At 41.0% G+C, this 24,100-nt stretch overlaps 1 protein-coding gene across 1 annotated transcript in view; it reads left to right on the top strand.

The window, feature by feature from the left end:
* CDH13 (cadherin 13) overlaps positions 1 to 24,100 on the top strand; it is a 1,182,232-nt gene that overhangs the window by 974,262 nt on the left and 183,870 nt on the right. The window contains exon 8 of the mRNA XM_017860982.1: positions 14,175 to 14,315. Within this exon, the coding sequence (XP_017716471.1) occupies positions 14,175 to 14,315 (141 nt within the window). The remainder of the gene's footprint in view (positions 1 to 14,174; positions 14,316 to 24,100) is intronic.

Raw genomic sequence — 24,100 nt, 5'->3', positions numbered from 1 at the left:
CAGTCTTGGACAGCCAAAGCCTCATCCCCCTGCCATGTCCCGCAAAACCAGGCTTTCTAGAGACTGACTCAGCCTGTCTAACATTGCCCATGCCTGCCTTTGGACCTGTAACATCTGCAGACCATAAGAGCAACGCTGAGGCCAAATTTGCTATGTGGTGATCAACATAACCATTTCTTGACTTACTCATTCATTGCACATTTACTGAGAGTGCCTGAGAGTGAACTAGTTTGTGTGAGTTTTCCCCCGGGTGATTTAGAATAAGTTCAACTTGTTTTCAAAGACTATAACCCGATGACCACATACAGGCAGTGTCATGGGACCTCAGTGTCTCAGGGGGCAAGGCACTGGGGATATGGCAGGCATAAGTCAGAGACAGAATCCTTGCCCTCACCGAGGGCTGTAATAAGTACTTAGAAAGTGACTGACACATTGGAAACCACAGCCACTGAAGAGAAGCTTCTCCGGTATTTGATATTTACCTCTTTGTAGATGGCAGGACATTCATCTTCCTACTAGACAGATTTTGCAGGAAAAGGTCTGGTTGACATCACACTTCAAAGGATTGAAATGGAAATATTTTCAGGAGAAATGACAAAGAATGCTATCCTAGGAAGGCAGGCCCCCTGTGAAACTGGCAAGTGGGTGTGGAATGAGGTGCGACTGGTGAGGCCGTGCACCACATGGAGCCAGGAGCATCTCGGCATTGAACATCTCAATGTGGCAGGAAGCTCAGCGGTCACCCTCCAGAGAAGGTGTATTCATTTCCTGTGACTTCCATAACAAAAGACTACAAAATCCGTGGCAGACAGCAGCACAGTATATTATCCTACAGGGATACAAATCAGAAGTCCAAAATTAGTCTCGCTGGGCCAAAACCGAGGTGTCAGCAGTTCTGGATTATTTGTGAGGGCTCCAGGGGAGAATCCATTTTCTTGCTTTTCCATCTTCTAGAGGCCACTGGCATTCCTTGGCTCATGGCCTCTTCCTCCATCTTAAGGCCAGCAGTGTAGTGTCTTTCCTCCTCTCCCTGTCTCCCCATGTCCCTCCCTCTCGTCCTCCTCCAGCTTAGTCCTTCTCCCTTCCTCTCCCACTTCTTCTCCCTCCCCCTCTCCCTCCCTTTTTCCTCTCTACCCCTCCCCCTCCCTCTTTCGCTCTGTCTCCCTCCCTCCTCCCTCCTTTTCCCTCTCCCTCTCCCCCGACACCATCTTCTCTGCTTCCATCGTCCATCTATTCCCCGACACTGATGTTTCTGCCTCCCTCGCATGAGGACTGTCATGATCACATTGAGCCCATTCAGTTTTCCAGGGTAGTCTCCCCATTTCAAGATCCTTAACAAAGCCTCTTGTGCCACCTAAGGTAAAATATTCACAGGTTCCAGGAATTAGAACATGGCCATCTTTGATAGATATTATTCTGTCTGCCATAGAAGATACAAGAGCTTCTAGTTATAGAAGCCTGGTGGCATTTAGAGCTCACCTCCATTGTGCTCGATACATGAGCCTGACATTGAGCATCTCACAGTGTAATCACAGGACAGACGTGTGAAGGGAAAATTGCTATGCAGTGTCATTACCTCAACCAAGAGACAAACACTCGCCATGACATACAGCCAGGGCTAATACAGAGGAGGAAGCAGTGACTCTGGGAAGACAAAGCTTCATGATGGAGGCAACCTTCAAGCAAGATTTCAAAGGATAAGGGATTGTTTCCTGGGCCTTGGGAGGTGGGGGCGGGAAATGTGCAGGGAGGGCAGAGGGTGCAGTATGAGCCAAGCTACAGAGATGCAGAGAAGTGAAAAAGCCTCAGACGGTAGGGATTACAAATAGCTCAGCTTTACAGAATACAACACTGAGTGAGAAGAACAAACAGATGAGGCCATGAAGAATTTGTCTTTCATGCTTGAAAAACTCAGACGTTATCCTGTAGCCCCTGAAGGGTTTTAGGGAGAGTCCTTGGTCAGATGGTAGCTGGCCAGCTCACTCTGGCTGGCTCTGGGTTGGAGAGGGGCATAGAAGGAAGCAGGGGGACCAACCTGGAAGCTGTTGTGTACGTCAAGGAAGAAGAGTTGGGGGCTTGACGTCATGTGCACACAGGGGTGATGGAGAAAAGGAGACAGACTCCAGAGGAAGGGGAGGTAAGATCAGGAGCACTGGATGAGCAGTTTTTTGAGGTAAGAGAGAGGGAATTGCTACAGACACTCCCAGGGACCACCAGAGACGATCCCTCCAGGAAGAAGGGCCAGGTTGTAGGAAGAGGGGTTCTGATATTGGTCCATGGAAGATAAGGGAGAGCACCCAGTGGGGACATCCATAACAAGACAGAAAGCAGGTGAGAGAGGCAACCGTGGTGCTGTTTAGTGTCTTAGAGTCTGTTTTTTCTAGAAATGGAGATTAAAAAAAGAAAGTTTCAGTCAGAGAACTTTTGGAAAACTATGATTTTCATTTTTCACTTAAATTGCATCATAAATGGATAAGTTTTAAAGTAAAACATATAAGGGTACATCTTGACCTGCATTGAGTCATACGTTCATTCAGAACAATGCTAACCAAAGTGTGCCCCTAGATTGACAACATCAGCATCTCCAAGAAACTTGTGAGAAATTCAGACGCTTTGGTCCTGCCCTGATCCTTCTGAATCTCTTAAATGCTGCAAGTGGGCTGTCAATCTGTGTTTCAGTACACCCACCAGGGGATTCTTTCTTTTTTAAAACATTTTATTTTTAATTTTATTTTTTTGAGACGGAATTTTGTTCTTGTTGCCCAGGCTGGAGTGCAGTGGCACGATCTTGGCTCACTGCAACCCCCGCCTTCTGGTTTCAAGTGATCCTTCTGCCTCAGCTTCCCGAGTAGCTGGGATTATAGGCACCCACCACCACACCCAGCTAATTTTTGTATTTTTAGTGGAGATGGGGTTTCACCATGTTGGCCAGGCTGGTCTCAAACTCCTGACTTCATGATCCACCTACCTCTTCCTCCCAAAGTGCTGGGATTACAGGTGTGAGCCGCTGCGCCCAGCTGGCACAAGCACTTTGAAGAAGCAGTGACTCTGACACTATGTCTTAGGTACCTGCTATATACCAGGCATAATGTTGCTATGTCAGGGCCCAACGTCTAGAAAACAAAAGCTAAAATGCAAACAGTAGATGGTGAAAATATAAAAACCATAGAGAAAGAGCATCTCAGTTACATTTTATTTTACTTCACTGTTATGATCTGTACTTCCTTGTCTGAATCTAACAGATTAGCCCGTTCCGTTCTGCTCCTAACCAACCATGTGCTCTTGGGATTCGTTCTGTTTCCTCCCACTGTGAGCCCCTTGAAGGTAGGGCAGGACGAGAAGGCCTCTAAGGTACTTTTGAGAGCTTGTGTCTCTTCATCTCACAGACCTTGACTCCAGGCACGCTGGTGGCCCTGTCTCAGCCTGATGCCTCCACTCTTATTCCTAGACCCTTCTTCCTTCTCTGAATTCTCTCCCCTCACACCCATCCTTCAAAGCTCAGCTGCAGTCTTACACTAACCTGAAGCCACTGAAAAGCCACCGAAGCACTCCCAGTTAGTAGACAGCTAACTTAGCACAGGTTGCCTGCTGCCCTGGGGAGCCACTTACATATCTTTTATCTTCACCCAAGCTGTGGCTTCCTTGAAGATCATGAGCGTAGTTTTTCTTGTTCCTTTGGTGTCCTGAACAGAACTAGAATCAGCCTTCCTTTCTTATTCAATGACTATATTTAATAGAGTTTAAGGATTAAAGATCTTCCACCTTCTTCCATAGAATTTGACTTTCAGTCTAAGACCCCATCTCTAATCCTATGGTAGGATACGCCCTTCTGCAGGAATCATTGCTTAATCTCTTCCAGTCTCCACCTCTCCACCTATAATGTCTAGGACAACTGGCCTCTCCTTTGTAATTCCACAGAACTCTGCGCTTACCCTATCTCACTGTGCTGAGCTCATCCGGGTGTTGGTCTCTTCCACGGGACTTGATTCCTGTTACTTATTCGCACCATCCAGCACAATGCCTAGCATGCAGTCAGTGCTCAATCAATGTTTGATGAATTAAATAAGCTCTGTTTAGCTTTCCTGAGCACCCCACATTCTGACCCCCTTCATGTAGACCTTAATTGGTATTAATACCATTCTGATAACACTTATCTGACCTTACATGCTTGCTCTTTGTTCATCTCTCTGGACCAGAAATGTACCAAAAGCAGGGTCTGTATCATTCATCACATCCTATCTGTTACTTGAGCCTAGTAGACACTAAATAAATGTTTCAGTGAACTCACACTGAATGTCAAGTATTTGACACCTTGAGCCTACAGGAGATGGTTTTTCCAGGGGTGCTAGGAACACCATTGGCAGTTTATTTACTGTAACTCATCAGCAGCAGGAGAAGATGCACACATTGCCTGGAAATGTTTTATTTGATCTTGGTGTCCCTCAACCTCAAATCTATCATTTAGGTTATTCCAGCCACATATGTCTAAGAGACAGTGTTTATTTCCCCTGCTGCTCCTCCACCCTGCCAGCTTTGTCGCAGCCAGTAAATCTAGGGAAATGAGCGCCGCCTTCTCCTTGCCCACCAGCCCCCAGCCAGGAATGAAAAAGATAAATAAATAAAAAATAAAAAATAAGAAAAACAGGTGACAGCCAAGAACATGAATGTTCACATTTGTACCAAGAGGCAAGGTGGGAAGAGGCTTAAAGACAAACACCAGTCAAACCAGGCTCACCCCTGCTGCCTGGGAAGATGGAAGAACATCGCTCAACCTCTGCAGTGGGAATAAGGCACATTTTATGAGGATGTGTAAGCGGTTCCTGCTGGATTTATAGACTACCTATTCCCAGTGTTATGTGGCCAGAGTGGTTAAATCAAACTCCAGACAGACAACAACTCGTTCTGCTTCAGATAGTGTTTTCACCAATCTGTTGCAGTATTTATAGACCAGGTGTCAGGTGCAGCCAGCCCGGGGATGAATGTGGTCCCTGTTTAGGCTCCATATTGCCAGGACACTTGGGATGCCCAGCTGACTGGGGTAAAGCTAAAGAGGAAATGAATGAATGAATTCCATTACATCTTTGCTATGTAGCTCATGTTAATGTTTCTCATTAACGATACCTTAAATGTTAGACTACAAAGGGATATGTTACCAAAAATGCCTTCTTACAGCTTTCCTTGACTCCTAAAGCAGAATGTACGTGCTGGAGCCCATTCTCGCTGGCTCACAATAGCCAACTGGTGTCTCTGTTTCCAGCTACATGCTTTTGGAGTGAAATCATCTGGGTAGCTTGAAGTCAGCTATGGTAGGAGTAGTTAAACCACCAAAACTGACAACAGTACAAATCAGGAGAATCTGTTCTTAAACAGTTACAGGTATACCCCTCTATTCATTATTTTTTATATATTATATATAAGCATATATTTATATATTAGTATATAAACATACAGCGTATAAAACATCATATAATTGTCATGCAATAGTTGTAATCAATATTATGCAATAATATGTAATCATATTTATGTAATAATAGGCTAATTATGTTATAATGTGACTAATTATTACATAGCTATGATGTCCCAGGCAGTGAATTTTACCTCCCAGGCAGAGAGACAAAGCCTCTAAACAGGAAAAGGCCCCTGATCTCAAGAAGCTCGGAGTGTCATAGCCACGATAGCCACTAAACACGTAATCCATAAACAAGCACATTATAGACTGTGGTAGTGGTAGGTGCTGGGGAAAACGGCACCCATTATCTATTGCTGCATTAAAAATTATCTCAAAACTTAGTGACTTGAAACAAGAAGGGTTCATTATCTCACAGTTTCTCTGCTCAGGAATCTGGGCATTTCTTAGCTATGTTCTCTGCTTGATGGGCACTCACAGAGCTACAACCACTGTGTTCAGAATCTGCTGTCTTGTTGGAAGATTTGTCTAAGGAAGGCTCCACTTCCAAGTTCACTCAATGGCTGTTGGCAGCGTTGTTGGCAGTTGCTTTTGGCTCTTCCTGAAGGCCACCCTCAGTTTCCTGCTACATCTTCAAAAGACTTCCCAAAAATTCTACTAAGTAATAGCAATAGCGTCTTTCCAGCATTTACATATGCCAAGCTCTGTATTTAGCACTTTACCTCTTTTAATTCTCACTTGTCCTATAAGGATTATTCCCCACACTACAGATGAGGAAATGGAGGGAATGAGAACATAAGCAGCTTGGCTGAGATCACTTAGCTACTAAGTCGTGGAGCCAGGGTGATAACAGTTTATCACACAGTGACCAACAGGATGGCTGACACTTAAGAAGTGTGCACAAAGGTCCCTGGCTTCATGGAGCTTCTGTGCTGTGAATAATGACCATGAGCCAAAGAGCAGGAATTTGCCTGGAGCAAGAAATAGAGGTGAAACGTTTGAAATGGAAAAAGTGGGGTACCATGGAAAGAAATTCAGTCTCCACAAACCGTAAAGAGGGATGTAGAGTGCAGTTCAAGACCAGGCGAGAGAGAGATGGGATACTGTGTGGGTTAATGGGAAAGCCTTTTTCCATGTCACATCTATTTGTTGATTTTCCCCCCACAGCTACCACTATGCTTGTTATTAGTGATAAATGTTCCGTTAAATGCATACTGGTATGGAAGTCATCGTAGCTGTGCAAAACATCGAGGGTCTGGTGATTGATTAAGTGCCAGATTTAATGGCTTGGCTTGATTCTTTTTTCAAGATGAAATGTTTGGTTTTCAAATCAGTGTGATCAGTGAACCTGGCCTGTGTCTGTGGAGATTCACTCGAGGCTTTTTCTTGGAGACATACCATCTTGCTTTTGTTTGTAGGATATATATTAGCTGGTAGCTAGTCAACACCCAGGAGGAGATAGCAAATGCAATAGAAATGCATGACTGCAGAACTCAAACCAGGAGAGCAGCTTGACTCTCTTAGATATGTCTTACAGATCAGATAGCTTCAAATAAAATCAGAGGAGCCAATTTAATTTTTCCAGTTTTGACACAGTGCATTTCTTCCTCCAAATAAAATTCTATCTCCTTGAGCTGGAGTTCCCCAAAGTATAAGTCATTCCCTGAGAATAAATGACTTTGCTTTGGAAATGCCACTGATATGCTCAGACCTTTGAGATATAATTTAGTTCAGGGAAACAGTAATATATCATCATTATCAATAATGAAAGTAAATCGCCCACCTTGTGTGCTGAGTACTGGCTAGGTGTTGTGGCCAAAGGCATGGTCCTTGCCCTTGAAAACTTTGTCATCCACTTAGGGAGATAGTAAATGGGCATTCAGAATAAAGCAAAATGGGGCACATAGCCTTCATATTAAACAAGGTAAGCTAAGCATGGTCATAAACAGCCCTTAAATCTAAAAAATTGCTTATGTCTTGCTCACATCACAGTCTAAAGCAGGTCAGCAAAGGGGCTTTGTGCTATTTAGTCATTTGGAGATCCAGGTTTCTTCCTTTTTGGGAAACAGAAAGTGTGGAAGGTTATATGGGAGGTTTAAGGACCACAGCAAGTACATAACTTCTGCTCACATTCCACTGACCACAGTCAGCCACACAAGTCCATTTGACTGCAAGGACGCCTGGGCTGTACAGTCTAGCCATATGCTCCTGGAGCCTGAGGAAATAGAATCCAGTGAACGCACAACATTGTTTTCACCACAAGTTCCTTTGCTTACAAGCAACTGAAACTCATTTGGGCTGGTTTTGGTACCTAAAAGAAGCTCTTGAGTATACACTGGAAGGAGTTACAGAATCAAGGAAAGCATTGAAGTCAGGGGCCAGCAAAGCTCCAGTCCTCAGCAGCCAAGCTGCTTCTTCCTGGCAGAGCAGCACCTTTTGCAAAATTCAACACAAAAGTTGTTTGGAGTTGGAGTTGATTACACATTTTTCCTCTGAGCCTTGAACCAAAGAAACACAGAATCAGGTGAGGCCCAGGGAGAATACAACTCGATCTTGAGAATGGGGTTGACCTTGATAATGGGGCCCCCTTCTCACTGATGAGTTCACTCACTGCTGGCAGGGCAGCCGGACAAGTGAAGGTGAAGCTGGAAGAGTGAAGAGGCAGCGTGCCTTCCTCATGGGCAGAGAGAAGCACAAGGGTGGTGAGTTTCCTCCCAAACCATTCAAGGCAAAAATCCCTCTGTTGGTCCTAGGAGTTCCAGGGAGAAATGCAAGAGGTTTTACCCTACATTCCTGTTTCCCTGACTCTCAGTCCCACATTTCCTATTTTCAGAATCCAGTTGTCCCAACTTGAATTAGGGAGTTACTGGTGAATTAGTCAATTCTTGGCAAGGGAGACAGATACGACACGTGGCCACAGGGGTCTATTTCTCTGCATCAGAATTTCCTCCTGGAGAATGGGGCATCTGTGGGCTGGACACCTAAAGAGAATCTCTTCCAGCAGAGTAGCCAATGCAGAGTGGCCAGCAAGGGATACAGAATTAAAAATAGATGTGTATATTTCAAGTAAGAATGACTCCGAGAGCTAGGAAATTAGGGGGTGACTTTCTGGAAAAGACTCTGAGGATCGGGAAATAGGTCAGAGGGAAGTGGAAGGTGTTCTGATCATGTATGAACAAGGGAGTTCATGTGGCATTTTCTCTAATTTTTAAGTGCAAATTGGGTATTTTACATTCCAAAGGAGGTGACTTTTATTATGGGTGTTGGGGTTTTGTTACTATTCTCCTTGTGAAAGCAATAATGTTCATTATAGAAAATCCCCAAATCATAACAAGTCAATAAACTTTTTATATTAGAATTGCTTTTGAAAGTGAAAACTTGGGCAGGGCACGGTGGCTCATGCCTATAATCCCAGCACTTGGAGAGCCTGAGGTGGGAGGATCGCTTGAGCCCAGGAGTTTAAGACCAGCCTGGGCAATACAGGGAGACCGTGTCTCTACAAAAAAATACAAAAATTAGCCAGGTGTGGTGGCACATGCCTATGGTCCTAGCTACTTGGGGTGCTAAGTTGGGAGGATCCCTTGAGCCTGGGAGGTCGAGGCTGCAGTGAGCTGTGATCATGCCACTGCACGCCAACCTGGGTGACAGAGCAAGACCCTGACTCACAAAAAAAAAAGTGGAAACATGGAAGCAACCCAAATGTTCATCCAATAGGGACTGATTAAATAAATTTAATAAAAGTGATATGGAAAAACAAATTTTGTCACTATGTAAACAGTATTACTTTGATGAAATATGTATACATACAAATATGTATATTAAATATGTGGATATTTAAATGTACCTGTGTGTGTGTCTACTTGTATAGTAAAAAGGAGATAGCTATCAATATTTGCCTCTCAGAGGTGGGGTTGGGCAAGGGTGCAGGAAAGTTCTTTGAAATGACTGTTATTTTTATGTTGCTTACAATAATTGGATATTACGTCAGTAATAAAAATATTTTGAAGGTCAGCCTTAAGTTTGCCAGAAAATGTACTTTTGAAACCTCATCACAAACTTTGCAATTTATCTACATAACGGTCTAATTGATTCTCTACTAGGTTAATCAATCTATTTTTTCATTATAGGTGCAAAGTTTTATTTACTTCAGGAGATGGAAAATGGTTCATTTTCTAAAATTATTTATAAAATTTGTTGAACTATGAGAGTTATGCCAATGTGTCCTTCCCTTGTGCTACCATAAGAATTTGTACATACCTCTGCTTAGCTTTGATTTATTTTATTGCAGTAATATGTGAATATGACTGTCCTCAGTGCTAAACTTTGACCTCCTTGGAGAAGGAGACTTTTGTTTTTCCATCACTGTATCTCCAGTACCCAACACAACATTTACACAAGAAGTTCATTAACTGCCAATTAAATAGATGCATAAACTAATTAAAGAAAGAATTAAACCAGGCCCAGTGGCTCATGCTAATAATCCCAGCACTTTGGGAGGCCAAGGTGGGCAAATTGCTTGAGCTGAGGAGTTCAGGACTAGCCTGGGCAACATAGGGAGTCCCCGTCTCTACAAAAAATACAAAAATTAGCTGGGTATGGTGGCATGTGATTATAGTCCCAGCTACTCAGGAGGCTGAAGTGAATGGATTGTTTGAGCCAGGAAAATCGAGGCTGCAGTGAACCATGATCACATCACTGCACTCAAAATAAATAAATATATTTTGAGACCCTGTCTCAAATAAATAAATATATTTTTTTATAAATAAGTATAGTAACTTTCCCTGGGCATACAAAAAAAGTTTCTGTTTAAGGGAAACTGTTAAAAAAGAAAATGCTGTATTCATAAAATGATAGGAATACTGTTTTGAAGAACCTATTTTGATACTATTGTATGATGTGATAGCTCCTATGCTTTCTTGCTAATCAGATAATTGATCATAGTGTTATTGCAATAGTTGCAATATTAGTCAAGACTGCCTTATTCCTACTGCAGATCATCTGAATCAAGTGTCTTGAGGAAAGCCAAAATGTATTAGCTCATAGAATTCACAAAATCTAAGGAGTAAATTCTGGCTTCAAGGATGACAACTAGGGGGCTCATATGATGTTAAAAAAACAACAGCAAACTCCATCTCTACCTCTTAGTCTGTTTTACCTTCATTCTCAGGTTGACTGTCTTTGTGTGGTTACAGGTGGCCACTGCTAGCTCCAGATGGATGCCCTAACCACCTCCAAGTTTAACAGAAAGAGAACTTCTTTTCCTTAAGCATTCTAAAAGAACTAAAGAACAATGTCCTGGAACTGAATTTCAGTCTCAGGGTGAACTCACTTAGGTTATGTCTTCATCGCATGATGATAGGAATGGAAAGCCCTGATTGGCCAGGCCTGAACCACGTGACCATCCCTAGATCAGGAGTGGGGTCAGCCCCATCCACCTGAACTGTACCTGTACTGAGAGTGAGGAAGGGGTGATGCCCAAGGGAATTAGAGCATAGGTACCAGAAGAAGAGGGAGTGGGTATCAGGACAGCCAAGCAGCATACTCCTGCTATAGTGAGAGCTTGAGGCAGTCCTGTAGCATATCCCCACAGCCATCTACAGGTTGGAGAAGAATGAATGCTATGAGGACTTTCTTTCCTTGTTATGCCACCATCGTAGATTCACCCAGTCTCCCAATTTGCTTCACTGGGCAATGTCGGGAGCTGTCCTTTAGAGACCAGCCCTGTCTGAGATCAAAAGCTAAACATTCTCTTAGGACTGGTATAAAAGTTAGTAATATCCTCTTGGATAAAAATATTGAAATATGAGTAAAAAGCCTGAAAACATTCATACCTTTATCCTAGTAATTCTACATCTTGGGATCTATCAGTCAAAAACAAACCAAAAAAATTAAAAAGTAGTCAAAATATATATAAGCCTTCGTGAATAAAGATGTTAATTACAATATTATTTAAAATTGTCAGCATTTTGAAAACTGCAAATAACCAAGAGGCCTAACAATAGAAGACAAGTAAATTATAAAATATACATATGATTATATTGTTGGCAACCCTTAAATTAACATCTAGGAATTATGTTGGTAAATGATATTATATGGGAAAAATAATATGATATTTACCACAATCTCTTCAATATTGGAGGAGAATCCACATAATTTTTATGTCAGTAATTGTGTGCTTTCAAAAATAAGTACAATATTTTATGACAAAAGTAAAAGTGTTATACAAGAAATTAGACCTGTGCTGTTCAGGCTAGTGGTTAACCTGTTCAGAGACACTCGGGAAAGATTTTAAAGGTGACCAATTTACTGGTTTCCTATGATCCAGCTGCAGAAATTATGACCAATAGTACATCCAATCCAGCTTGTCAGTGATGACAAGCAGCAGGCCACTTCCATTAGGCTCAAGTTTTCCAGCTTCAGCTTCAGAATAGATGGGATTTCAAGCATCTATACTGAGAGATGCCAACGAAACCAGCCAGGAGCAAAATTAGCAGAATTCTTGAACCAGGCAGAACCAGGGCAGATGGCATCTCAAGCACCTTCACGGAGCAGTGCTGGCTGACCCAGCCAGAACTGGAACTGGGTACCATGTCAATTCCACTTGCACTCAGTAATCAGAGAACTCTGTGACCTTTGATCCTGGTGGAGCTGGAATTGAAACCAAAACATGAGGCATAGAGCTGTCACAGGAGCACACTAACTTCCCACTCATCACCGTGAATTGAAGTGGAGGGTCTTAACAAACCACCCGACAGAACCAGTACTCCTTAAAGTAGTAGCTCAGAAGCCACTCAGAAGTTGAAGGAACAGCTGGTGAAAGGTGTCCCCGTGAGCAGACAGCTAACTGCACTTCAAAATGCTTTAAAGTTTATGAGAGACCTAGCATTGAGCTATTGAAATTTACCACATAAACTTAGGACTTTAGAAGAAAATTAGACATCCTCCATTGCCTTTTTGTTCTTTGCTTCCTGTGGTATTTCTTAATTATTGGTGGGTATAACCAGCTGTTTTTGAAGCCATCATACTGGTAGGACTATTTATGTGAGTTGTAAACACCTATTATTTTTGTTACTGAAGGTAGTTCAACTTGGACTCTCTGTGTGAGTGGTTAAGAAATCTATCCAATGTGGGTTAAGCAAATAAGGAAAATTATTGCCTTCATTAGCTGAAAAGTTCACAGGCGGGGCTGGCTTCAGGAGTGGCGTGATGAAGTGGCTCCAGTACAACCACTAAGAATCATTTCTTTTCTGAGATTCAAGTATCATTAATTCTCTTAGGATATCGCCTTTGTTCTCAGATGCAGGGGCTTCTCCTGCCTTACTCCTCCTGTGGTCATAAAATGACTCCTCTAGCTCCCCCTGCTAAATGCTTCCAGGTCCACACCACAGGGAAACAGAACTTCCTTCGCCTAACTGTCAAACACAGGGCATGGACTTATCATTATATCACTGGAATAAGATGCACTGACTGGCTTCTCCAAATTAGGACTCATTCCGAAAGTTCAATGGGTAGGAGATAGAGAAAGGTAATCCCAACCCAAACCACCTGAGCAGAGAATAAGTAAAGGATAGGTCCCCAAAGGAAATGTGGGGTGCTGCCTTACCAGACAAATGGTATGCTTGTGGACCGATTCAAGCAGAAACCTACTACCAGAGACAATTTAACTGTAGGGGCTGTTATTTACCAATGACTGCACTCTTCTTCATCTTAGGATCAGGGCTATTTGGTTAGTTGTTTTGACTATATAAACATGATAGCCAAATCTTTGTCAAATATTTAGATGAAAAACACATATGTAAAGAGAGAGAATAGTGCAATATTGCTTGTGTTAAATGTATCAGATCATTATTGGATTAAATGCATCTTCCAAATTTAACAGCCTGTGCAACAAAAAAGACCTGAAAGAAGTGTGATACAAGTGACTTTAAACCTCAGGGGGGATTTTTCCCCATCTCTAAAATGGGAACGATTATTGCAAGTTGAGCTGCTCATTGAAAACATTAACAAGGATTTCTGTAAAGTGTGGTAATGCAATGCTTGCCTCATCAGATTTTCAGTAAATGCAAGTTCCTAAAGCTGCCATCTTTGTCCTAAGCTCATCATCAAAGGTAGCCTCATTTCTGATCAGCTTCCTGAGGTCTCTGAAATAACAGATATGGATGTGAACATTAAAGGACAACGTAGGGGCCAGTCTTGATGGCTCACACCTGTAATCCCAGCACTTTGGGAGGCTGAGGCGGGCGGATCATGAGGTCAGGAGTTCGAGATCAGCCTGACCAACATGGTGATACCCCGTCCCTACTAAAAATATAAAAATTAGCTGGGCATGGTGGTGGGTGCCTGTAATCCCAGCTACTCAGGAGGCTGAGGCAGGAGAATCGCTTGAACCTGGGTGGCGGAGGTGGCAGTGAGCCCAGATCACACCATTGCACTGTAGAGCAAGACTCTGTCTCAAAAAAAGGACAATGTATACCCAAACCCAGGAAATGGAACATTCTGTGATATATCAAATGTCTCCCTAAAAAAGAATTGTAAATATAATATTTTCTGTCCCCATGGCAAACTCCAACCTTTGAATAGTGACGGTCTTTGGAGAGATTCCAAAGGCACATTTATACACAATAGGTAAAAATGTTATCAATGCTTAAAGATGCCTACCCTAGATGGAGGAGGGGGAGTGACAGCTCCAGAAACAAGCTTGCCACCTTTCCAAAACAGTAACCCAAATCTAAATGTCATATTCTTTATTTGTGCTTGTGCTTTGTAGACTCTGGAAAATCCCAAGTATGAACTGATCATCGAGGCTCAAGATATGGCTGGACTGGATGTTGGATTAACAGGCACGGCCACAGCCACAATCATGATCGATGACAAAAATGATCACTCACCAAAATTCACCAAGAAAGAGGTAAACCCCTGTGCCAAACACCAACCACCATTGTGGTCACAGCTATGATTACTGATTGATGTTAATTCACGTACCACAGCTCCCGCTGGCTCCCGTTTCAAAATCAAAATACTCCTTTGTGGGAGAGACAATGGTGTTTTGCTGGAATTCTTTCTCACATTTTTATTTTGTGTATGTGTGTGAGGCTAAAATACCAGAGCACGGTGAGAACAAAAGCACTGAATCTTGTTAAAGTCCATAAGAAAATAACTTTTAATGCCCAAGTGCCATTTTCATAGTTTTATTGGTGTTATTTAGCAGTGAGTTATGAGAGTCCCATTGTGATTTTAGCATAACAATAACTATTTTTTTCCAGCAAGTGCAGATTGAGAGGCCAGACCAAACAGCAGCAAGGAGGTAAAGCAGATTTCCTAGTCAATAACAATGTGGCCCAGGAGCTTATAAATAACAACCAAGTTAGCTCGTCTAGGAGAGCCGTTATTTATTCTCAGTCCCCGTGCTTTTATGATTATGGATCATGGTTGTTGTTTCCATTTATTCCAAGGGAGCGATGTTCGGGGAAGGGCACAGTACACAAGATCACATTCAGTTGCTAAATTTGTACCCAGACCAGGAAGCTGTTTGCACTATGCATCTGATGGAAATGTGGTAAGATCACAGCTTTTTTAGGGGCCAGGGCCAGGGCATGGATTTGATGCCCTTCTTACTGACCAAGTGAAGAATATGGAATAGGTACGATGGCCCCTGACTTTTGCAGAGTCTTTCCTGTATGCACCATGGTGTCTCCACCTGAGATCTGTTGCCTCATTTGACTGTGTGAGCCTGGCTTTGCCATTTTACAAATGAGCTTATTGTGATGCTCGGAGAATCTAGAGAACAAGCTCCAAGGTCATGGACAGAAAAAGTAGCAGAAACAGGAAGTGAACCAAGTTCCTGTGATTCAAAACTGTACTCCTAACTGTGGTGCTGTGCTTTCCTCATCTGCCATCAATGCTTCCAATCTCCATGGTGTTTGGAGAAAAAAAAACCTATATAGGGACCTGCAGTTGCCCCAACCCTCTCTGGAGGAATCTCAAGGCTACCTGGGGTGGCTTGAGACAGGTGGATCCTCTCAACCTCCAAGTTCCCCAGTGGCCTGTGTATTAGTTCATTCTCACACTGCTGTGAAGAACTACCTGAGACTGGGTAATTTACAAAGAAAAGAGGTTTATTTGGCTCATGATTCTGCAGGCTGTACAGGAAGCATGGCTGGGGAGGCCTCAGGAAACATTCAATCATGGCAGAAGGCAAAAGAGGAAGCCAGCGCATCTTCACATGGAGGAGTAGGAGAGAGAGAGCAAAGGGGAAGGTGCCACACACTTTTAACAACCAGATCCATGAGAATTTCATTGTGAGACAGCATGAGGAGGGTGGTGCTAAACCATTAGAAACCAACCCCATGATCCAGTCACCTCCCACCAAGCCCCAGCAACAACACTGGGAATTACAATTCAACATGAGATTTGCATGGGGACACAGAACCAAGCCATATCAGACTCTTCACCTCAGCAGCCCTGCATGGCTCATTCAGGAGGTAGATGTCCGCCTTTCTCCCTCTGGTGTCTTGGGCACTCAGGATTCCAACCTCACAACAGCAAAGTCCACAGAACTTGATCTGCTCCATTCTCTGACTTCCCATGACAGGGTTCCTCTAGCTGCTAATACAGACTGCTCACTCTTGCCATGGTTCCAAACTGGTATTTCAAGAACACCAGTTCTAATTAGTTCCTAACAATTCTGATTCACTTCCAAGAAATTAGTCCCACAAATTGCACCACCGGCATGGGGATAGGAATGAAAAAAATATACTTCAGGGTCGAATAGATGTAGGAAACACTGAATTGATTACTTTTAAATGATTTATTTAACTGCAGGACTTCTGATTAATTTTAAAATGCTTTGTGTTTCTCTAACAGGGTTAGGTATGGTCTATAGGGTTTCTCATTCTTCTTTGGCCTGGGGACTTTTTTTTCTAGGCCACCTCATATGGTTTATTGAGCTGGTGTTTCATGGACTGTTCATTGGGGATTTTGTTTATCTTTAGAATTTCTTTTCAACCTATTTCAAAATAAAACACAAAGCACATTGTAATATTCAATATAAACATAACAATGAGAACAAAAATAGGATAACCCCAACCCGAAATATGAAGATGAATCTGTGTTACTAACTGTGTGAGATTAATTAGTTACTTCAATGCCACTCTGAATTTGGCTCCTGTGACTTAGGAAGAAAAGAAATGTGTGCTCAGTTATGGACTAAACACTGTGAATGAGAGACGGTTGTGTGTAATGTCACTGAATCCAAGGAATAATTTAACATGGACTTTAAAGGTTAGCCACCATTCCACAATATCATATTAATTTCAAAATATCATATTGTAAATACTAAAAGCATACAATGTTATCTGTCAATCTTAAAAAATAAATTTTGAAAAAAAGAGACACTGAGTAGCATAAGGAAAATGTATCCGCCTGTGAATACTGGCAGAAGGACAAAAATGTTCTTCGAATGGACATTAGACAGTGAGCTTGAGATTCCCAAATGGCAGAGCTGATACCTAAATTCATAAAGAGAGATAAGTAATCAGATGAAAAGAAGTGATAACAAGTACACTAGACTCTCATTTGGATATTAAATGTCCCAAAGGAGTCTTTGCCCAATGTTTGATAAATTAAATTCGTGGTTAAACTTTCTATCATGTTCCTGAAAGGCTGATGTTCTTTGCTGTTGAAAGGGATTCCTACACTTTGGATAGCAACACTGCTGTAGGTAGTGTGATAAGTTAGGAGGGGGTGCTGGAGCCAGACTGGGTTCACATCCCACTGACCGCCATGTGGTGTGAGCATGTTAACTGCTCTACATCCCTGTCTCTTCACCTGTTAATGGGCCGATCGGAGAGCCTACCTCATTAGGTCGTTGTGAATGAGCTAATGACTAGAAGCACCTAGATAGTGCCTGTTGCCCAGTATTCTCTAAAGTATAGAGATGAGGACAGCGGTGATGACACGGCTGATGAGGATGGTGGGAGGAAGGCTGTGATGGAGAGAAAGGTTGTGATGAGAAAGATATTATGATGACAACGATGTTTCCAAAATGTCAGAGGCCAAATGACATTCTTATCCAAATGGCTACCTCCCCTCCAGGTTGAAAGGCTACTATTTTCCTTTAAAGTGATGTATGATTCTGCTCAAGCACTTCAAAATACATGGTTAGGACCCTAGAGTTCAAGGGGAGAAGCAATTCTGCAGGAGAGGTGGCAGAATCTGTAAAATGCATCATTATAAGATCAGGGCTGGGGACAAAAGCAAGAGAGACCAAGAGAAACCTGCTGGGGAGAGGAGAGCTCCTAATGAGGACCGGCTCAGATGCAGCGGCCTCTAGGATATGGAAGAGGTAGAAAAACAGGATGCCCTAGAAACAGAGAGGAAACATGGGGCTTACAATCTTGAAGTTGAAACAAATTTTAGAGATGAAAGTCAAGATTTAGTCATTCCAAAATAGAAATGGTGATCATTTGGAGTTGAGGATGTCCAGAAAGCTCTCAAGAAGATGTTGTCCTATGTAAATTTTTTCATATCTTAGGACATTTCTAAGTTCATAAGAATACATGGTTTGGGGGAACATATAGGGTTTTTTAATTCTACCTTACATGACTTTCCCTCTCCAGAGAGATACATCTTTTTATCTATTTTTGAAATCTATATAAAAGAGGAGTTATGATTGATCACAAATAATAGAGCCTGGAAATAACACTATTGAACAAGATAGAGGTATAGTTTCTCTCACTGAAAAGTTTGGAAGGGAAGGTTGGGCATGGTTGCTCATGTCTGTAATCCCAACACTTCGGGAGGCGGAAGTGGGAGGATTGCTTGAGCCCAGAAGTTCAAGACCAGCCTGGGAAATATGGTGAAACTCTATTGCTACAAAAAAAAAAAAATACAAAAATTATCCAGGCATGGTGGCATGTGTCTATAGTCCCAGCTACCTGAGAGGTTGCAGTAGGAGGATTGTTTGAGCCTGAGAGGTCAAGGCAGCAGTGAGTCATGATCACACAACTGCGCTCCAGCCTGGGTGACAGAATGAGACCCTGTTTCAAAAAAAAAGTTTGCAGGTAGACAGACCCAGGGCAGTTTGGTGATGTCATGATATCAATTTCCCAGGTTCCCATTAGCCTTCGGCTCTGCCTCCCTCACGGCTGCCTTGTGGTACAACAGGGTCACTGCAGTACCAGGTGTAATAGCCAGTAACAGGAAGTAAGAAGCAGGGAATGGGAAGAACAAAGGAGGACCTGCCACCTGAGTGAATGTCACTTGAAAACTCCCCCAAAAGACCAAGTAACTTCTGCTTGCTTCTCCTTAGCCTCCCTTACCTGTAAGGGAGGCTGAGAAATAACTACAACTGTCTTCACTTGGCATGCTGCATTTATAGTGTTTGTTTAAGGAAGGTGATACTTTAAAGGTTACTTTTAAAAGTAAATTCTTATTGCAAAGTAAGCTCGGCCAGACATGGTGGCTCTGTAATCCCAGCACTTTGGGAGGCCAAGGCGGGCCGAGGCAGGCAGATCACCCGAGGTTAGGAGTTCGAGACCAACCTGACCAACATAGTGAAACCCCATCTCTACTAAAAATATGAAAAGATTAGCTGAGCGTGATGGCACGTGCCTGTAATCCCAGCTACTTGGGAGGTGTAGGCAGGAGAATTGCTTAAACCAGAGAGTCGGAGGTTGCAGTGAGCTGAGATCACGCCAGTGCACTCCAGCCTGGTGACAAAGCAAGACTCAGTCTCAAAAACAAAAAAAAAAGAAAAAAGAAAGTAAGTTCGTTTATTTAGTCCTCTTGTGTTCATTTACAATGACTATACACTTGCTGAGAAGCAACAGCCACGTCTCTCCTATTCTCTGTTATATCCCGGCAGACACTCAATAACAGAGCATTTGCTGGACGCTTCCTGAAGATAATTTTAACTTCAGAACAGCGTCACTGCGTATGATGAACCAAGATTGTACTTAAAATTGCCGCTGATACATGAAGTCAATTTTCAGTCATTGACTTTCATGCAAATTTAGGTTGGAAAAACTAGTTTTTCTCTGTGGAGGGTTTTCTCTAAGTTTTCCTAATAGCTTGTACATTTGACTTCAACTAACTGTTAGTTTTGAACTTCTTACATAAGGTATTTTGAAATGATCTGAGGAAGTCTAGTTAAACTCTTCAAACGCAGACTTTAAAATATACATGAAAACTTCAGCAGCCCCATTTGTGGGTTTTTTCTTTTTGTCTCTAAAATTTTTTAAAAAAAAAAAAAAAAAAAGATTTCTGATTTGTGGCTAAAACATGGTTGATGCCCAACAAATACTGATTGAATAACTCATATTTTCACATAAATCTCAGGTCATGGGGATTAATAAACTCCCTATTAATTTTAAAGAATGTGTTTGCAAGTGATTATAAGATTTTTAAAAAAACAGAGAATTTCAAATTTCATTTTCCAGTTGTACCTTAAAATGGCAATTGGTCATTTAGATTTAATAATTTAGGACTTTTTGGCAATTCAATGAGTTATTTCTAAGGTAAATGTTTTGGTGTTTGAGCTATAACATGATCATACCTATAATAAAAATGACATAAAACTTGTAAGATCCTGTCATCCAGGTGCAAAATGAGAGATGGGAGAATGCTCCAGTTTTCACAAAGGGACAAAGCTAAATGGTAGGAGTTAGGAGCTGTCAAGCTGCAACTGAGCCACAGGCAGAAATTCACATCAGGTTATCAAATGAATGCTGGAGTCCAGGCTCCAATTTCTAAAAGTCAGTGTGGAGTCTTAAAGAATACATGGTGCCTCAAGTATCTTCTTTTCCTGTGGGATATTAGCATTTTTTCTTTTTTTGAGACAGGTTCTCATCCTGTCACCCAGGCTGGAGTGCAGTAGCACAATCACAGTCATGGCTCACTGCAGCCTCGACCTCCTGAGCTCAATCAATCCTCCCGCCTCAGCCTCCTGAGTAGCTGGGACTTCAGGCATATACCACCATGTCTGGCTAATTTTTGTTTTTTGTTTTTTTTGTTTTTTTGTTTTTTTGGTGTTGTTGTAGAGGAGAGGTTCGGCCATGTTGCTTGGGCTGGTGTTGAACTACTGGGCCCAAGCAATCCGCCCATCTAAGCTTCCCAAAGTGCTGGGATTAAAGGCATGAACCACTGTGCCCAGCCAGTATTAGCATTTTTAATTAACATATTGACTTAATTAACTGCCTGATACAACCTGTAGTAGTTTTTCTCTTCCATGTCTCACTGCAAACTCTATGGTCACTTGTTCATATAACAATTACGTAAGATCATTGTCTATAGAAATATAAGAACTAAAGGTGTAGGCTTTCTTCTAGCAGGGTTGATAGAAATTTCTCTGTGTCATCAAGAGTTTAGAAACTTTTTTTTGTTTTTGCTTTCACAACACATTTTATTATTGGAAAACTTGTGCACATTTTGAAAATTATCATCAAATTTAAGGAAGTTTCTATCATATATACGAGCTATGCCAAGCTTGTTCACCTCACAGCCTGTGGGCTGGGAGCATGCAGCTGAGGATGGCTTTGAATGTGGTCCAACACAAATTCGTAAACTTTCTTAAGACATTATGAGATGTTTTTTAGTTCATCAGTTATCATATTAGTGTATTTTACATGTGACCCAAGACAGTTCTTCTTCCAATATGGTCCAGGGAAGCCAAAAGATTGGGCATCACAGAGCTATGCAATTTCCAGTGTTCTTGTATAAAAACTAATCTTTAAATCAATGACACATATTAGCTAAGTTGTCATCCACACCCTTGTGTGGGGCATATTATGAGTTTTATGTTATCTTTATTGATGCAAGCATGGCAGGTCAAATCAGCAAGAATTTAAATCTTTTTCCAATGTATTCATTATGATTCATGCTTCTTCATTAGTGGCTTTATGAAACAATCAAGAAGCTATTTTATTTCTTGTGTTAGAAATTTACCTTTTCCTGTTAATAAATTATTTAAGGCAGAATGATGTCAGGATACCTATTTATTTCATTGTTTAACTTTATCACTTTTGCTTATAGTCCATTCAAGTTTTTAATAACAGCTTTATTGAGATATAACTCACATACCATAAAGTTCACACTTTTAAAATGTACAATTCATTGGTTTTCATTATATTCACAGAGTTGTAGAATTATCATTACTGTCTAATTTTAGAACATTTTCATCATCCCAAAAAGAAACCCGAATCCATGAGCGGTTACTCCCCATTGCCCATTCGCCCACCCAGGCAACCACTGATCTACTGACAGCCTCTATGCATTAGTTTATTCTGGACATTTCATATGAGTGGAATCATGCAATACGTGGTCCTTCCTTACTGGCTTATTATTATATGTATTATTATTATATAGGACCTTATTATTATAAGGTCCTTCCTTACTGTTATATGAACAAGTGACCATAGAGTTTGCAGTGAGACATGGAAGAGAAAAACTACTACAGGTTGTATTAGGCAGTTAATTAAGTCAATATGTTAATTAAAAATGCTAATCCTGGCTGGGCACAGTGGTTCATGCTTTAGTGTTGTGTCTTCATGGTCTGCCCACGTTTTCGTGTGTCTCAGTACTTCATTTCTTTGTGTGGCTGAATAATACTCCATTCCATGGTTATGCCACATTTTATCCATTCATCCATCGAGGGACATTTAGGCAGTTTCAGTTTTTGGCCGTTGTGAATAACGCTGCTGTGAACATTCATGTACAAGTCATTAAGTCTTTACCTGCATTTTCTCATCCTAAATAGCTAGAATAAAAAAATACCCATAATATCACTTCAAATTAGTAATCTGTAATTCCTCAGTTGTTTTATTGAAACATTTCAAAATGCCTTCCTAAATTGCAGTTAATATGGCTTATTCAAGATTTATCAACTTCCTTTTATTAAGTAACTTTCATATGAAAAAAGTACACAAATCCCGAATGATTTAATTCTCAACAGATTAAACACAAAACCCAAATCAAGACACAGAATATGATAAGCAACTCAAAACCTTCCTAGAGTTCCTGTTAGTCCCACCACCTACTCAGTAACACAGCTCCTCTCCTGACTTCTTTCACTATCAACTAATTTTTTCCTATTTTTATCTTTATATAAATAATTACAGGGTGGACTCTTGTGACTAACTTTTGTGAGATTTATCTATCTTGTTGCACATAGCCATAATCTATTGATGTTCATTACCATACAGCTATGTTTCGGTTTACTCTTCCATCCTAGTACGTGTGGACATTTGGGTTATTTCCAGCTTGGGGATAATTTGGGTAATAGTGGAATAAGCATTCTTGAATGTGTCTTTTGGTGCATATTTGAATGCATGTATGTGTTTCTGCTTGGGGTATATCTACAGGTGAAATTGCTAATTCAGCTTCAATTAATTCCACCAGAGTAGTTACTCCAGTTTACAATGGAGCACTCAATGGGAATCTTGACTGCTATATATTTTCCCCAACATTTGGTTGTATTGGGTTTTTGGTTTGTTATTATTTGTAGCCTTTCCAATGTGTATGTAGTGGCATTTCACTGAGGCTTTAATTTGTGTTTCTCTGGTGACTAATGACGTTGGCCATCTTTCATCCATCCACTGGCTGTTGGGAGTCTACTTTTGGGTAATACCTGTTCAAGTCTTTCAGCCATTTTTTAAGTTGGGTTATTAGTCTTTCTCTTATCGACGTGTTTATCTTTATTCTCAATGTGAGTCTTTGAGTTATATACATGTTGCAAATTTTTTTTTACACTCTGGCTTGCCTCTTCACTCTCTTAATGAAGGTGGAGTCCCAATTTTAATGAATTCCAATATTGATTGATGGTTAATGTCATCTGTGCCCCATTTTTGCCTACCCCAAAGGTTTAATTTCATTGATGGATATGAAACAATTTATATTTCAATTTGCTAGCTTGTGTTTTTCCAGGAATTTGTCCATTTCATCCTTTTCTCTGTTTTCTTGGTTGGTCTTGCCATGGAGTCATTCTATCAATTTTATTCATCTTTTCAAAGAAACTATTTTCGTTTTGTGGATTTTCTGTATTGAGTGTTTCTTTCTTTCCTTCTATCTCTTTGGGTATCTTTTGCTATTTATTTTCAAGCCCCTAAAATGATACTTAAATCATTGATTTTCAGTCTTTTTTTCTAATGTATGGATTTAAGACTATATAAATTTTCCCTTAAGCATGACTATAGTTGCATTCCACAATATGTGCTATAATGTATTTTCATTATCGTTCAGGTCAAAAATAGTTTTGAATTTTCCTGGGTCGCTTTTGTGACTTGTGGTTTTCTATAACTATATTGCTGAATGTGACATATTTGGGAGTTTTTTTATTCTATGCCATTACTTTCTAGCTTCATTCTACAGTGGTTAGAAAGCATCCTGTATATGATTACAGTCCTTTGACATTTGTTAAGGCTTGCTTTACAACTCCATATGTAATCAATTTTGATAGATGGCCCATGAACACTTTAAAATCATGTTAATTTTGTAGCTGTTTAGTCTGGTGTTCTATATACATCAATTAGGTTAAGGTTTATAATTTTGTCATTCAAACCTTCTATATATGTTTTATTAATCTACTTATTGTATCAGTTACTGAAAGAGTAGCTATATCTATAATTATAGATATAACTATTTCTCCTGTTAGTCCTATTAAATTTTTTAAAAATTAATTTTAAAATAAAATTTAAATTT

Source organism: Rhinopithecus bieti, unplaced genomic scaffold (genome assembly GCF_001698545.2).
Source record: "Rhinopithecus bieti isolate Rb0 unplaced genomic scaffold, ASM169854v2 scaffold_1618, whole genome shotgun sequence".
NCBI classification, from domain to species: Eukaryota; Metazoa; Chordata; class Mammalia; order Primates; family Cercopithecidae; genus Rhinopithecus; species Rhinopithecus bieti.
The sequence above is the reverse complement of the archived record's forward strand: the minus strand, read 5'-3'. Positions and strand labels throughout refer to the sequence as shown.